The sequence below is a fragment of the Lagenorhynchus albirostris genome, chromosome 9 (assembly GCF_949774975.1).
Source record: "Lagenorhynchus albirostris chromosome 9, mLagAlb1.1, whole genome shotgun sequence".
Classification (NCBI taxonomy): Eukaryota; Metazoa; Chordata; class Mammalia; order Artiodactyla; family Delphinidae; genus Lagenorhynchus; species Lagenorhynchus albirostris.
In genome coordinates this window covers 25,219,832-25,236,830 of record NC_083103.1, presented here as the reverse complement: position 1 = coordinate 25,236,830, position 16,999 = coordinate 25,219,832, and the positions used below count along the sequence as shown (strand labels likewise).

Sequence of the window (16,999 nt, the reverse complement as noted above, 5' to 3'; positions counted from 1 at the left end):
CCTCTGTGTCCTTCATTTCTTGTAAATTAGAGCTAAACTCTTCAACTTTTTATCCAAGTTAATGATTACTTTGGAACTACTGCACTGTCAAGATATACTTGGCAAATAGACGTGCAATATAATACTTTTATAATACAATTTTAAATTGTGCATCTTCACAAAAATAAAACCAAAAGATTAAAGTGAGGCTGAGGGCTTCCCTGGTGGCGCAGTGGTTAAGAGTCCGCCTGCCAGTGCAGGGGACACGGGTTCAAGCCCTGGTCTGGGAAGATCCCACATGCTGCAGAGCAAAGAAGCCAGTGCTCCACAACTACTGAGCCTGCACTCTAGATCCCGTGAGCCACAACTACTGAGCCCGCGTGCCACAGCTACTGAAGACCGCACGCCTAGAGCCCATGCTCCACAACAAGAGAAGCCACTACAATGAGAAGCTTGCGCACCGCAACAAAGAGTAGCCCCCGCTCGCTGCAACTGGAGAAAGCCCACGTGCAGCAATGAAGACCCAACACAGCCAAAAATAAATTTTTAAAACTTAAAAAAATATGTAGGAATTATGACCAAAGAAAAAATAATAAAATGAGGCTGAACTTTAAATTTAGACTTTTAATGAGAGGTAGGGAAAACTAAAATGATGTACCAATATGCTAGCATGTCAATCTTTTGTTAAGATATAACTGATGCTGACTAGTCTTTAAATGGGATAAAGTTGAGGACATATCTATAGTATAAAATACCAATTCTCCTAATAAAGCAGGGAATAACTATGTCAGGTGGGTTTTTTGTGGTGTGTATTTTGCGTTGTTGCATAGGCAAGAAAGGAAGGCAGGTCTCTACAATGAAGTGAAAGAGAAAATACTTCATATTTCAGGGGTGAGGAAGTTTTTAGAAACAAACTACTGAAAGTGTGGTGAGACCATAGTTGACAAAAACTGTGTGTACTACGTGATTTGCAACCTTTATTTTGCACTTCATGGAATAACATGATTATTTGGCAACAAAACTAACACCTCTCCTTCAGGGGAAGGCAGAACTGCCTAGTTATATTCATGGTCCTAGAAGAAGTGGCCTTCTAATAGAATGTTAATTTCGTGGAAAATCTAGTAAAACCACAGTTTACCTCAAACTTCATCAGCACAAAGTTTAAGAAAAATTGGTCATGTTTATGGCAAGCATCGTCAAAGTTTTAAACTACAGGTCTGGTGCTACCCTGAATGCCTTAGACAACCCTCTTATATCACTAGAACTGTCAATCATCATTTGCTGCTTGCCCTCATTCACTAATTCATGATGTCCTCTTGGAAAGCCATCCCCACTTAAAACACCTGATGCCTAGGTGACTAAGGGCTTCCCCACCACTCTAGTTGAGTAGCCCAGGGCTAAGAACTGATCCAAGGACAGCCTACCTGGAGGCTAATGAGACTGTGCACAAAAATCAGCTTGGCCAATCAAATTCTGTATAGAAAGGTCTAAATTTTGAAGGAGGAACGACTGAAAAATAAGCTAGTCTGTAGTGTAGAGAGGAGTGAAGCCAACTGCAGCAAGGAGTAGAGATGTGATGAAAGAGATCCTGTGTGTCCTGGGGAGACGATAGAGTAGTAGTAATCTAGAGCAGCAGCCAGCTTGCTTCTTCCAAACCCTAGGTAGCCCGTCAGTGAAATCCCTTTACCTTGAGGTAATTTGAATTTCCAGTTCTTGTAGCCAAAAAGCAAACTGGAACATGTGCCAATGTTTTTAAGATTTAAAGGAAACAATTCAAAATATATCAAAAGATTACAAGTGAGCCATCCAAGTCAAATCAGTGGTTTTGGTGGTGTTGCAGCATCTTCTCCACATGTGAAAATTGTTTATACTCATCCTTCAAGGAAGGTAGGGGGACTCTCACTGGGGGCATGGAGGTGGGGGTAGATCTCTCTAGGAAGGTAGTTTTAGCCTGGCTGCCTCTTAGAATCACCTGGGAAGCTTAAAAATTCTTGCCTGGCATCACCACTCACCCCACCCCCTGAGCTTCAGATGATAGCTTTAGAACCACTGCTCCCCAGGAGATTCTGAGGTGGAGTCAGGGTTGAGAACCACTCGTCTAGAGACTATGGTATATTCGTCTAGACTCAGAAGTGAGAACTGAATGTTTTCTGCCTAAACCTCAGTTCCAGTTAACTGAGTGTCTTAACGTTTTTCCCCCCTCTAAAGTGAATCCTCATCTGAGAACTGTGTGTGTTTAAGGGAAAAATTCTTACTTTAATGTGTTAGTTAGTGAATGGTTTGAGGTTGCTGGATTGCCATCAGTCTTCAATACTTTAGGAGTAACTTTCCACGTGTGATCAATTTAGATGTAGCGTTTAAAAAAAATAAATTTATTAATTTATTATTGGCTGCATTGGGTCTTCGTTTCTTCGCCCCTTGGAGGAAGGGGGGGCTGGGGGGACTACTTTACATTGCGGTTGTGCGAGCTTCTCGTTGCGGTGGCTTCTCTTGCTTCGGCGTACGGGCTCTAGGCGCGCGAGCATTCAGAAGTTGTGACTCCCGGGCTCTAGAGCGTAGGGTCAGTAGTTGTGGCACGCAGGTTTAATTGCTCCCCAGCATGTGAGATCTTCCCCAACCAGGGAGTGAACCTGTGTCCCCTGCATTGGCAGGCGGATTTTTAACCACTGCGCCACCAGGGAAGCTCCAGGTGTAGTGTTTGAAAGCACTAATTCCACTCCATCTTGTTTTGTTCTAGTTACTTAAATTTAGCAGGTTTTATAGGCTGCAGGTAAGAGACTTGATTGTTACCTTCATTTTAAGGCATATATGTTTGATGCTCAGTCTTAAAGCATTTTACTAACGAACAGTTAAGAGCCACGTAGCTTTTACTTTTTAAGATTAGGCCCCCAAACTATTTCTATTCGTTTAGCTTACTATCTTACTACTACAGGCTGAGAAAAGCATGGTTTTCTAGTTATCCAGCGCCGCGATAGCCACGGCCCGGGTACCTGGGACAAAAGGAAAGGAGGCTCCAGAACAAGCTTGTCTTAACATGGGATGTTTCCTTTCTAGAACGCAGACGGCACATAAAATGCTGAGTGCTGTGTTTCTCAGCTGTCTAAACCGAGCTGAACCCTCATGGGACGTGTTTGCCCCCTCACCTTCCATCTTTTCAGGGCTAAAGTCTCGCTCTTCCTGTCGACAAAGTGTAGCAGCCACCTAGATAAAAGAGGTGACCCAAACCAAACCGAATCTGTGCCATTAAAATGAGACTTGGCTATCAAGGTGGTGGGCGTGCCTTTTTTCTAACAGCCAAAATGAGGGGAGGGGAATGAACTATACGCTGCTACAAAACGTGATGTAATATTTAAATTTGAAAACCAGGGCGGGGAAAGCTTTGCAGCTAAACTGCCAACCCTTTTCCGTTATTTGACTGGCTCCGCGACCCCCCTCCCGCCGCCCGTCTTTCCGTACGGAAACATGGCGCCGCCCTCTGTGGCGTGGGGGTGCCTCCCGGCTCCGAGTCACTGCCCACTGGGCTCTCTCCGCCGGCATCCGGCCGCGCCTCCCGCCTTTCCGTACGGAAACATGGCGTCGCCCTGCATGGGACCGGCGCCTCCGGGCTAAGAGCTCTCTCCCGCTGTCCGACGCTGAGGAGCTGCGGCGCTGGCCGCTGCCCACCCGAGCCGGTCGAGGAGGACTGCTCGCAGCGCAGTGAGGGGTGCGGCCTCGGAGGGGCAGAGGCTGAACCGCCCTGCCCGACGCGCATCCTCCCCGCCTCCGCCGCGGCGCCAGCCCCCGTCAGATTCCCGGCCGAGCGGCAGGAGGGAGGACGCCGACTCCGCTGCAGGTGAGGGAAGCGGAGGCTGGCAGCCCTGCGGGGCCCGCACGGGAGGAACAAGGTCGAGATTAGAGGCATTTCTTCACCTTTTTCCGTCGGTCAGTTCCCGGCGATGTCGGGTGGAGGCGAGGAAGAGGCAGAGAAGGTGGGAGGGTTGAGTCTTAGCGTGGTCTTTGTCCCACCCCTCGAGGCCGTCCTCCAGGCGCGCCCCGTTTCCTTTGCTTGCTCTCGGCCCGGCCACTCCCTCGCCGGCCCAAACAGTTGTTTACAAGGGAATCCGGACGCTGGGTGTGAGTGGCGCTGAGTGCTAGGGGAGGTGATTCTCGCCGGCGCTGGACAGAGCTCTTTTGCTGAAAGACCCTTTCTCCTGGGGGAGTCTCTTGTGAGCAGCTTGGGCTCGGCTTGCGGCTCAGATAGACGGTCTTCACGGCAAGTGCGAGGGTCTTCTACCCCTCGGTTCCCTTTTTAGGCATAGCAGGAGTTGGGGCTTGTTGAGTGAATGACCACGCTGTACGCAGTTAAATGGTTCCTCGCTGCATCCTGTAGTCCTCTAATTATAGTTGCCATTTGTGGGAAGCCTGTTGTGCACCAGCTGTCGTTATGTACGCTCTGTCGTTTACACGTCCCCCAAACCCAAGAGGCAGGTAGCTGCATTTTACAGTTGAGGAAATTGAAGTTAACACAGCTAGTAAAGAGCCAGAATTGGAACCCAGCTATGTCTGAGACCAACGCCCATGCGTCCCGTATAAACTGACATTAAAGAGATGACACAGCTATCAACAAATACTTAGTGGGTATCTGTTTGAAGGATATACTTATATGTGTGGAGCATACGTAGGGAATGTGGTTGGTCTGGCCCTTAAGAAGTTAAAAATCTAGTTGAAGAGTTTTTTAAATAATAAGAACTTATAATTTTACCATCTGACCCCAACCCATCTCTCCTTCTTCATCACCTGCTGCTTGTTCGTCTACTTATTTTCTTCTGCTTTCGCTTGTGCCCTTTGAGTGAAATGCTGCCCTTTGTGTGAAAGGCCCCCCTTTTCACCTCCAGATAGTTTTTTGGTTTTTTTTTTTTGGCCGCACAGCCTGGCTTGCCAGATATTAGTTCCCCGACCAGGGATCGAACACGTCTCCCCTGCAGTGGAAGTGCTGAGTCCTAACCACTGGACCGCCAGGGAATTCTCTCCAGATGGTTTTTAATTGGGTGAAATCCTACTCTTTTCAAAAAGACAAGCTCAAATGTCACCTTTTCTGGTAAGGTTATCTCAACCTCCTTCCAGGCAGAATTAGTTTCTCCCTCTGCTGTATTCCCCTAGTGATGTCATAATGCCATTAACGCTTAAGTTTCACTATATTTCCTTGTAAGACTGTCTCTCTCCCTCTCTAGACCATGCCTTTTCATCGTTGTATTCCTATTTAAATCAGGATATTTTGAACTGGATTTAAGACAATGATGAATGCCAGATGTCTAATAGCCATCCCTACAGGAGTTCAGAGAAAGGTGCAAACATTGGTGAGGTTGGGAAGTGACCTGGGAGGAGGTAGGCGTTGAGCCGAATTTTACAAGGATGGGTTAGTTTACTAAACTTAGTATTAAAGACCTGGAAATCCTGATTTTCCTCCTTATTGCACAGAATGCGTTACTTCATCCTTCTGAGCTAATTCCCAGCATATGAAGAGGATAAAATTAAAAGTGTTTTTGTTGGTCCTTTCTCATAGAATATGCTGGTAATGTTATCTTTTGGGTCTTGGAGCATTTCTAGAGCCAGACAGGATTTAGGACAGAGGAGATGGATGTCTGGAGTGGGTTGCTGGAAGGTAAAAGGGAACTACATTAAAGCAACCTTCATGTTAATAATACAGGCCTGAAAATGTCAATTCCAATAGCTTCAATCTATTTAATGGGGGTATCTGATGTTCAGATAATTATATCAAGTGATTCTTCTTTTCTAATGCACAGAAGAGAGTCTGCCAAACCTCCTGTAAATAGTCATTTCTTTTGATCCCTGGATTAACATCCAGGTATGTAATAAAGTCTGATTAGTGCTTATGAAAATGTTTTGTGATCTCCAAGTGCTGATAGTACAAATGCTAATATTTTCAGTATTATAAATGCAGAAAATGTTGTGTCTTTCTTTGCCCTTACTTAGAAACACATTAAGAATAGAGAATTCTAGGGAAAAAAAAAACTTGACAAAAACGATTTATAGTAATTCAGAGGTTACTATTCCAGGCCTCTATTAACCAGGCCCAAACCAGCATGTTAAGTGTTACTCCTCTTCTAATCAGCAACTAAGACAATTAAAATCCCTCCCAACCACATACATTATGGTTGTCTGCAACTTCCTACTTTACTCACCATCTTTTCCTGCTGACTGGCAAGGAGTTAACAAAAATAATTTGCCCCACACATTTTTCCTAAATGCTCCATGAGATTCTGCCTTCTGTTTGTCATCCCCAGGTGCCTTATCCACATAAGAGGATCAGGGAACCAACTCCTCAGCCTAGTGTATGTTTACTTCGAAACCCGATGAAAAGCATTATTTCCAGAGTTTTCCTATCACTTCTCAGGACTGAAAGTAAAGAATTTAAGAATTGAATCACTCTTTGATTAAAATAGAAGCAGGGGGCTTCCCTGGTGGCGCAGTGGCTGAGAGCCCGCCTGCCGATGCAGGGGACACGGGTTCGTACCCCGTCCGGGAAGATCCCACATGTTGCAGAGCGGCTGGGCCCGTGAGCCATGGCCGCTGAGCCTGCGCGTCCGGAGCCTGTGCTCCGCAATGGGAGAGGCCACAACAGTGAGAGGCCTGCGTACTGCAAAAAAAAAAAAAAAAAAAAAAAAATATATATATATATATATATATATATATATATATATATATATAAGCAGGCAGTTTATAGTGTTACCTCCCAACAGTTTAAGGTCCTGTGTTCTCATGACATGGTACTCAGATTGGGACAGAAGTATTCGAACTTGTTACTCTCTGAAGTACAGATCCATAAATTTGATAGTTACAAGTGTCATTTTACAGGTGGTCTGTTTAATCATTGAAGTAGAATATTATAGCTGGATAAGACTTTAGCAAGCCCATTGATTTTTACATATGAGAAATCTGAAAGCCAAAGAAGTTAAATCATTTGCCCAGAGTCACACTGCTAGTTAGTGTCAGAGCAAGAACATTTTGGTTTTCTTTTTCCCCCTAGGAAAGTGAATGAACTTAATTGAGAATGTCTGAAAACCTTGACAAGTCCAATATAAACGAAGAAGGAAAATCAAAATCAAATGATTCTGAGCAAGGCCTTGAAGATGCTGTGGAAAGTTCTGATGAAGCTTTACAGAAAATAAAGTCGGGCTCTCCTAGCACCCAAAGAGTGCAAAGACCTCACTGTAAGCACATTTGACTTTGATTAGAAGCAATATCTTCATTGTTTTCAGATGATATTTTTATTATGCTTCCTTGTGCATGTGGCCTTGAACTAGGTTCTAATAATATGATAACATTGCCAATAATTAGCATTTTAGCATTAGCAACTGACAGCCTAGTCACTTTTGGGTTTTCAATTGCATGAGAAATTAAAATTTTAGAATAATGTCCAGAATATTCCTGTTTTCCTCCAGCCTCAGTGACATTCCAGTTTGTCTGAAATGCTCTGAGAAATAGGAAGGTGGAGTGCAAATAGCAGCTTTAATTAAAAGAGTGTTTGAAAAGCCCAAGGCAGGTCCCAGCCAGGACTGTGCTTGTGGAGGTTGAAAAAAAAAGTTTTTGACTGTGAGTGAGTTCACCACACCCTAACTTCACTGCCTGGGGGCTTAGTTCCCACAAGGCTGAGGGGATTCACTTTGCTAACTGTGTGTGGTGAAGTCATTTCAGATCCCTGGCAGGGAGCAGGCTTCGTAGATGAAAGGGTGGCAGTTTCCGCATGCATTCCCAGCAGTTGCTCCAACTCATGTCTTTTATTAAGAACACTTGAGGTTTTTGAAGTGAGTGCAAAAATGAAAGTTTTAAGAGGGGGTGTCATAGTCTAAGAATGTTAGTGTTGATGTTATCTCTTTAAAGTATAGATGATCAGTAATCCTTCATATTTGGAAGAAGTACAAACATTTTGGGGTTTAAGGTGTGTTTCTTTTAAAATGATAAAAGCCCCTCCCAGGTAATTTATTAGTCAACAGAGTATTCTTATAGCAAACATTGGTGGACCCCATTTTATTGTGGTTTATTATCACATAGATTTTGATAAATATACTGCTAGGTCACATTGTGTTCAGGGAAGGAAACATGCTGTTAGTAACAGCCTATCATGCATGTTAGGCCTTGTCTCCAATATGTATAGTTAGAAACCATCTGTTTTCTCGTTTTTAAAATGAGGAAAATACATGTTATCTCTTAGGGTCATTGAAAAGTTTAAATGAATTCATGTAAAGTCCTTAGAACAGTGCTTGGCACATAATAAATGCTCAGTAAACATTAGTTGTTAATATTACTGCTACTAACATGTCACCTGTTGCATTTATTTACTTATCATAAAAAAAAATTTTTTTATTTTGGCGGCATCACGCGGCTTGTGGGATTTTAGTTCCCCGACCAGGGATTGAACCCACACCCTGGGCAGTGAAAGCGCAGGGTCCTAACCACTGGACCACCAGGGAATTCCCCCATCTGTTGCATTTAAAGATACCGAGGACTGATAGCTGTAATGTGGCTATCTATGGCCAATATGGTAGTTTTATCACTTGCAGTTTCTGGTAAAGAAGTGCCTTTGGCTTAGATCTTCAGTTGTTCTTTGATTAATGTCCTTGTCTTTGGCATCCTGTCAGTTTGATGGCATGATTCCAAATTAATGTCAGGCCAACACTAGACTATCTGAAATTGTATGTGGTTATGTCCTTAAGGCAACTTATCCTGGCACCCATGATCAAGAGTTGGGGAACCCAGGAACAGTCAAAAAAGTGTATCAACATGTGTGTGTATGTGCATTTTTCTAGGAGGAAGGTCATGGAAGCTTTCATTAAATTCTCATAGAGATCCATATCAAAATGAGGTTTAAAATCAATGACCTAAAATATTGTTTCTGGCTTTCTTGCTCTTTCTCCTTGTAGTAATAGGTAGGTATAGGGCTGTGGACTCCAGTGGTAAAACTAGGACCCCATAGTCTGGGCACCAGGTCCGGAGACATCACTGCCTGCATAGAGCATAAATAAGAATTTATAAAATATGAAATTAGCTGTTTGCAGACATTTCTCCCAAACTGAATTTATAAGTAACTCTAAAATCACATCTGGGATGCTACAAATTAAAAGCAAAAAGATAGCCTTTAGCCTTGCAAATTATAATACAGAATAATGTTTTAAGGATAGAACTGCTATTGGTAACTGTGATACTGTGATTTATTATAGGAAATGTTTGGTTTTCGTCCTGTTTCTGGCACAGAGCTGCTAAACTATTGGAATTTCCTAAGTGATGAGAGCTAGAAAGATGTCTTTTGTTAGACTTGGAAAGCACCTAGGTAACCTAACCGAAGGATGGCATCTTGTTTGCCAGGGGACTCAGCCTTGTGATTAGAGGGTTGGAACTTTCAGTCCCACCCTCCCACCCCCACCTCTGGGGAGGAGGGTGGAGCTGGATGTTGTATCAGTTGCCAATGGCAATTATTTAATCAAGTTTGCCTATGTAATGAAGCCTGCATAAAAACCCAGAAGGATGGGGTTCAGGGAGCTTCTGGGTTGGTGAAGACATGGAGGTGCTGGGAGAGTGGCACACTGCTTCCCTATACCTTGCCCTATGCACCTCTTCCATCTGGCTGTTTCTGAGTTACATCCTTTTATAGTAAACCAGTAATCTAGTATGTAAAATGTTTCTGTGACTTCCATGAGCTGCTCTAGTGAATTAATTGAACGCAAGGAGAGGTTGTTGGAACTTCCCATCCATAGCCAGTCTGTCAGAAGCAGAGGTGACTTGCTACTTACTAGCCATGTCATTTTGGACAAGTTACTTAACCTCTCTATGCCTATTTCTTTATCTGAATGGGGACAGTAGTAATTCACTATTAGTTCAAAACTAGTTCATGTTACTAGGATTGTTAGAGGATTAAATGAGATACTATTTGTAAAGCATTTTAGAATGGTGCCTGGTTCATAGGAAGCAAAATAATGTGTTTGTTTAAAACAAATAGACTTATTTTGATAACATTTAACATCAGTTTGTGGTAAAAACTCTCAGCAAATAAAGAAGAGAACATCCACAAAATATAAAAGGACATTTACAGATTCTTACAGTTAACATCATACTCAATGGTGAAAGAATGAATGTTTCTCCCTGTAAGTTTGAGAACAAGACAAGGATATTTACTCTTACTACTTCTAATTAAAACTGAACTGGAGATCCCAGCCAGGAAATAAAAATAAATAAAAGGTATCCAGTTAGGGGGAAAAAAAAAGTGACAATCTGGACTTGGGACTGTTGTCTGAAGTGGCGGGGGGGGGGGGAGGGGGCGGCAGGGGGCGCAGTGTTGTAGGACTGAGCCCTTAACCTGTGGAATCTGATGCTGTCTCCAGGTAGATAGTGTCAGAATTGAGTTGAATTGTACGACACATGTCTGGTGTCAGAGAATTGCTTGGTGGTGTGGGGAAAAAACCTTCACCCCACTTCCCCTGCATGTAATGGAATTTGGGTTCAGAACTTTTAGTAACTGATACAGAATGTAGAAAAAGGTCAACATCATCATTCCTCCGGTTCTGACGAGTCTGGGGTCTCAGTATGCAGTTACCATCCTCCACCTGAGTGGGGGCCTTAGTTCCTGCAGAACTCAAGGATATGTATCACATTGTTATGCATATCTTACTAAATTACTGAGATCTGTTCAAGGGCAAGCACTGTGGCCAGGCTTACATCACAGAGTGGCTTAGGTCAAAAATGGCATCTTATGTCAAGAGAGTCATGCCTGGTTCTTTTTCTCTGGAGACCACCTACCCTATCTGCTTACAATACCTTGGGACTATGCAGACATCCTGTTTCTGCTTAAACTTCAACTCACTGATTTTAGCCTTTACCAGTGATCTTGCCTGCACCAATATTACCCTTTTATTCTAATGGTGATTTTTAAAAATTGAAGTATAGTTGATTTACAATATTGTGTTAGTTTCAGGTGTATAGCAAAGTGATTCAGTTATGTGTATATATATATATATATATTTTCAGATTATTTTCCTTTATATGTTATTACAAGATATTGAATATAGTTCTCTGTGCTATACGGTAAATCCTTGTTGCTTATCTATTTTATGTATAGTAGTTTATATCTGTTAATTCCATACTCCTAATTTATCCCTACCCCTCTCCCTTTCCCTTTTGGTAACCATAAGTTTGTTTTTCTGTGTCTCTGAGTCTGTTTCTGTTTTGTATACAGATTCATTTGTATCATTTTTTTTGGAGTTTTTTATACTTTTTCTAAAAAATTAATTTATTTTTGGCTGCATTGGCTCTTTGTTGCTGTGCGTGGGCTTTCTCTAGTTGTGGCGAGTGGGGGCTACTCTTCCTTGCAGTGCGTGGACTTCTCATTATGGTGGCCTCTCTTGTTGTGGAGCACAGGATCTAGGTGCGCGGGCTTCAGTAGTTGTGACTTGCAGGCTCTAGAGAGTAGGCTTAGTAGCTGTGATGCACAGGCCCAGTTGCTCTGCAGCATGTGGGATCTTCACCGACCAGGGTTCGAACCCCTGTCCCCTGCATTGGCAGGCGATTCTTAACCACTGTGCCACCAGGGAAGTCCCCTTAATATACTTTAATTCTCTGCTCACAATGCACCTTTTGCTCTAGCATTTAATCACCTAGTTGATCAGTAAAAGTTGCCATATTCAGATGAAAAACATCAATTGTCATTCCAGTTAATATTTCCCATTTAGCATTTTAGTTTCTTAAATCAGGTCCTTATGAGATTCATTAGATAAATGGGTGACACCAAGTTCTTACCTTTCTAAAGTGCAAGACCAGACTGAATTATGGTGTCCCTATATTTAGTTAATCAATCAGTGTTGATTGAGTGCACACTGTGTAGCGGGAGTCCAGCAGTGAACCAGGCACACATGCTCTCCGTCCTCCTAGAGCTTGCAATCTAGTGAGGAAGGTACTGTAACAAACCATTTCCACACAGTGTAATATGTTCAGTGGATAAGCTTTACCTTTGCTTCACTATACTCAGTCTATAGTAGCTCTTTGGGTGACATTTGCCATCTGCCCTCAATAAATGTCCATCCACTTGTGTGACTGGAAGCATCTCTTTAGAGTGTGTAGACTTTTCTGGTCCCGGAACCCCTTAGTGAAGAAAGGTGAGAGTAAGCCATTCTGAATTAGACCTTCATTTTATTTTGGAATCTGTTTGGCAGGCTCCCAAAGGGCATGTTTAACTTAATGAGGTTTTCAGTTTCTGTAACAGAGCGTCAGTGCACAAATGCTGTAACAATTTAGCAACAGTTTTTAAAAATATTTATTTATTTATTTTTGGCTGCGTTGGGTCTTTGTTGCTGTGCACGGGCTTTCTCTAGTTGCAGCGAGTGGGGGCTGCTCTTCATTACGGTGTGCGGGCTTCTCATTGCGGTGGCTTCTCTTGTTGTGGAGCATGGGCTCTAGGCACGCAGGCTTCAGTAGTTTTGGCACGTGGGCTTCAGTAGTTGTGGTTCGCGGGCTTTAGAGCGCAGGCTCAGTAGCTGTGGTGCACGGGCTTAGTTGCTCCATGGCATGTGGGATCTTCCTGGACCAGGGCTCAAACCCGTGTCCCCTGCATTGGCAGACGGATTCTTAACCACTGCGCCACCAGGGAAGTCCCTACTGTACAGTCTTTTGTATCTGACTTTTTCACTAGGGATAATGCTTTTAGGATTCATCCATGGTTTTGCATGTGTCAGTAGTTTGTTCCTTTTTTATTGCTGAGTACTATTACATGGTATAGTTATACTACAGTTGTTTATCCCTTCTGCTGTTACTGACATTTGGATTAGTTCCAGGTTTTGAATGTTATGAAGAAAGCTGCTATGAACATTTGAGTACAAGTCTTTACATAGCCATATGTTTTCAGTTTTCTTAGGTAAAGACCTAGGAATGGGGTTGCTGGGTCATGTGGTAAGTGTATGTATGTTTTACTTGATAAGAAACTGGGAGACTGTTTTCCAAAGTGACTGCAGCATGCGGGATCTTTTTTTTTTTTTAGTTGTGGCATGTGGACTTCTTAGTTGTGGCATACATGTGAGATCTAGTTCCCCAACCAGGGATCGAACCCAGGCCCCTGCATTGGGAACAGAGTCTTGAACCTGCTGGACCATCAGGGAAGTCCCTCATTTTCTTAATAGAGTCTTCCACAGAGCAAAAGTTTTGACTTTTGGTAAAGTTTAATTTATCAGTTTTTTCTCTTAACATTTTAAGCTTTTTGTATCCTATCTAAGAAATTTTGCCTAATCCAAGATCGCAAAGATTTTTGTCTGTGTTTTCTCTTGGAAGTCTTATAGTTTTAGCTTTTATATTTAGGTCTGCAGTTCATTTTGAGTTAGTTTTTATTTATCATGTGAGGTAAGGGTTGAGGGTCATTCTATGATTTATAGATTCCTAATTGTTCCAGCACTATTTGGTAAAAAAACGAATCTTGCCTTACTGACAACAAATATACATACGTATGTGTGTGCATTAGTCTACTTTTGGATCCTCTGCTCTGTTCAGTTCGTCTATATGTCTGTCCTCATGCCAGATGCACACTGACTTGATTATTAGCATTATAGTAAGTCTTGAAATCACTTAGTATATAAGTCCTCCAACTTTATTCTTCTTTTTCAAAATAGTTTTGGCTTTTCTAGGTCCTGTGCATTTCCATACAAATTTTAGAATCAGTCTGGCAATTTCAACAAAAACTTTGCTGGGATTTTGATTGGGATTGCATTTTATCGGTAGATAAATTTGGTAGAAATTGACTTCTAAATAATACTGAGAATTGAAAAGATCTGTTGGGCCTTGATTTTAGATATTTATTGCATTTTACCAATATCCACAAAGCCAATATTCTTTATTATTTTTATTAATATTCCCTGGAAATGCTGAAAAATATTTTGTGAGTTTTCTCAACTTCCCCTTATGTGAGTAAATAAAGATTTTTACCAGACAGAATATGACCAGCTCTTAGATTTGATTCCTTTTTCTGGTGAGCAAAAGAAAAAAGTAAAAGAAGAGGGAAAATAACTTTTCACTAACCTAGGAAGATCTTTATGTTTTAAACCCTGTGTAAACCAGTGGCATTTTTATCTCATTTTAAGCCCAGATCTTACCACCATTACGTAAAATTAATATAATCATCTTCTAGGCCAGTGCTTTTCAAAGTGTGGTTTCTGAAACCATCAGTATCAGCTGGAGTCTTATGAGAGATGCAGTTCTCCAGCCCCATCCAGACAGGCTAAATCAGAACCCTGAGAGGGGGCCCAGCAATCTGTCTTCATAAGCCTTCCCTGTGATTCTGATATAAACTAAAGACCTGCTATCATGGACTTTTTAAAAAAGCAAACAAAATAACCCAGCTTTATTGAGATATAACTGATAAACCAAAAATGCAAGTATTTAATCACAGACTTTTTAAAAGTAGGAATTACCCTTTGTTCCTTGGCTTGGAACACCTGGGGAGATTTGTGAGAACTTTTTTTATGGAAGATAAATCTCAAACTTTATCAAAAGAAAGCAAAGAACAGAGACCAGTTATGAGGCTATTGCCACAGTTGACACAGAAGTAAAATCTGCAGGACCTGGATAACAGAGCAGTGGAAAGGGAGAAGTCAGAGATGACTCTGAGGTTTTTGATCCAGTGGGCCTGCATTCTACAAATTCTTGTGTCACACACTCTAATTTGTTCATTTGTCAACTTCAGAATTCTTATATTGTCCTAGTATCCTGTACAGGGTAGTGGTTTTAGCACTGTTTAAACAGCACCTGGCTCAAGGCTATTTTAATTTGGGGAGACTGGTTCAAGGCACAGTGTTAACGATGGAGCAAAATGTAAACTGCTGATGGGAACAAAAGAGAAGATCCTAAATCTGGTGTCTTTTTTCCATTTAGGGTAGACAGGAGGCATAGGGATTAGAAAATAAACTCTCAGCTTGCTGGGAAGGTGATAATCAGTAACTTTAAAAAGTGATAATCAGTAACTTTAAAAAGTTTTTCTAAGTCTTAGTTTACTGTAATCATTTTCCATTGACCAGTTCTGGCAAAAAAAAAAAAAAAAAGATGTTTTGAGTATTGTAAATGATCTGTTCTTTTAGGATTCTAGGTTAAAAGAAAAAAAAGAATATGAAATAGGTAAAATTCTATTTGAAATTGCCAGAATATTTTCATAAGTAAGGGGATAACTGAAATTATTAGCTGGTACCAGAACCACTACCTTCTCCTTAGTTTAATAGAAATCCTAATCTAGAGGAACAGACCTCTTACACTGGATTTTTGTTATAGCTAGTCCTCCTCGATTCGTGACAGTAGAAGAACTTCTAGAGACAGCAAAAGGAGTAACTAACATGACCATAGCCCATGAAATTGTCATAAATGGAGACTTTCGGATTAAACCAGTTGAATTACCAGAAGACAGGTAAGGTGGTTACTGAGTTATCTTGTTTGGTAGAACAAAACCATTTCCCAGTTCTGGAAATGTTTTCTTCACTTGATGTCAATATATTCTAATATACTTTTCCTTTTGTATGTTGCTAAAATATATTCCTTATCCTGGGAATTACTAGAGTTCGATAGTAGATCTCAGGACCACTGATCCTTGACAATGTAGTAAAAGGTCTGGAAACCTCCTGTGGAAGTCTTGCGTGTCAGCTTCTTCCCACTCCATAGGATTTAGCTGCCTCCTCTTGTGTGTTCATTGCACTGTCTCCTTCATTTCTTCTTTGTAACTATCACATTTTACTGTAGTTGTTGGTTTAATTGCATTCTTCACCAGATTGTAAACTCCTTAGAGACGAGGACTATGCTTTATTCTCTATCCCTACCTAGTACCTGGCACATATCATATTGAATCTAAAATTCTGTTGATTGTAACAAGAAGGAAAGATGGATTGTCACAAGAAGGAAAAAACATTGCCCATTACAATTGTGAAAGTACCATGAAAAAAATCGGGATTCTGTTGACAAAGGAGGAGCAATGGCTGCTGGGTCAGCAAGCTATAGTGTCTCCCGCATGAGGCTTCTGAATATGACTTTACAAACATTTCTTATATGTTCTACAAGGATAGTACTTTTTCACATTAATCATGAAGAATTAATTACTTGTTTTGCTCTCATGACATAAAGATTGGTTTTCCTGAAATGCTATATATAAGTTGTTATATTAGTAGTTTGGTACCTAATTAAACAGTTGTCCAGTATGTCACATGGGAATAGGATAATTTTAGGAAACAAACTTAAAGTTTAAAATCTTAAACTACTTAATCATAAATATCTTAGGAAACTTGCTGGTATCGGGGAACTTAAATTAACAGATCTGAACTTTCCAGTATTCTTTTTATCATATGGCACTGTTATGGGCTGTTATTTGGACTAATGTCACCTGTCAAATTAGTTGAAAGTTATTTTTTCCAATGAGGTACTTATTGAAATAAATCACTAATTAAAAATAAGTATGTGATTGGTTTAGGTATATCTGGGAAATCTTTCCTTCATCCAAATAATTTTAAAAAATTTTCTTACCCTAAACCTGTAGAATTTGTGCTTTTGAAAGTAATTTGAGGCAATAATATTTTATTTGCTTTTGCCTTTTTTTTCCATTTGCCTCCAGCTTGGAGAAGAAAGTAAAGGATATTGTACATAAAGCTTTTTGGGATTGCTTGAGTGTCCAGCTATGTGAAGACCCCCCAACTTATGACCGGGCCATCAAGCTTGTTGGTGAGATCAAAGAGGTGAGGCGAAGAGCAAGTCGTGGTGCTTTCCTCGTATGTTAGGAGTACTTACTCATCCTGGTTACTGTGCCAGAAGGCGTTAAAGAAATTGAAGGATCAGGATTCTAAATTGCTTGCCGAAATGTGGATTTAGGGTATTTTTGGCTTACTGGTCTTTAAAAATATTCAAAGAAGCTGTGATAACCTGAGGGCATTACTCTTCTAAATGAAAAGAAGGTTCATATTTTTGAAAACAGAATTATTTAAAGAAAACAAGTTATTTTATAAAATACAGATAATTTATA

The 16,999-nt window shown here is 41.2% G+C and overlaps 1 protein-coding gene across 8 annotated transcripts in view; it reads left to right on the top strand.

The window, feature by feature from the left end:
- The first annotated feature begins 3,549 nt into the window (after positions 1 to 3,549).
- The window catches only part of TCP11L1 (t-complex 11 like 1), a 34,232-nt gene continuing 20,782 nt past the window's right edge, over positions 3,550 to 16,999 (top strand). For 7 of the 8 annotated variants that reach the window (XR_009542393.1, XR_009542394.1, XR_009542396.1 and 4 more), the window contains exons 1-4: positions 3,550 to 3,811; positions 7,007 to 7,190; positions 15,271 to 15,403; positions 16,595 to 16,715. Coding sequence is in view for 4 of the 8 variants with exons in the window: in XM_060159452.1 (XP_060015435.1) it covers positions 7,031 to 7,190; positions 15,271 to 15,403; positions 16,595 to 16,715 (414 nt within the window). In the remaining 4 variants the exon portion in view is untranslated. Of the gene's footprint in view, positions 3,812 to 5,762; positions 5,825 to 7,006; positions 7,191 to 15,270; positions 15,404 to 16,594; positions 16,716 to 16,999 lie in introns of all 8 variants that reach the window. The other variant, XM_060159450.1, reaches the window with a different exon arrangement.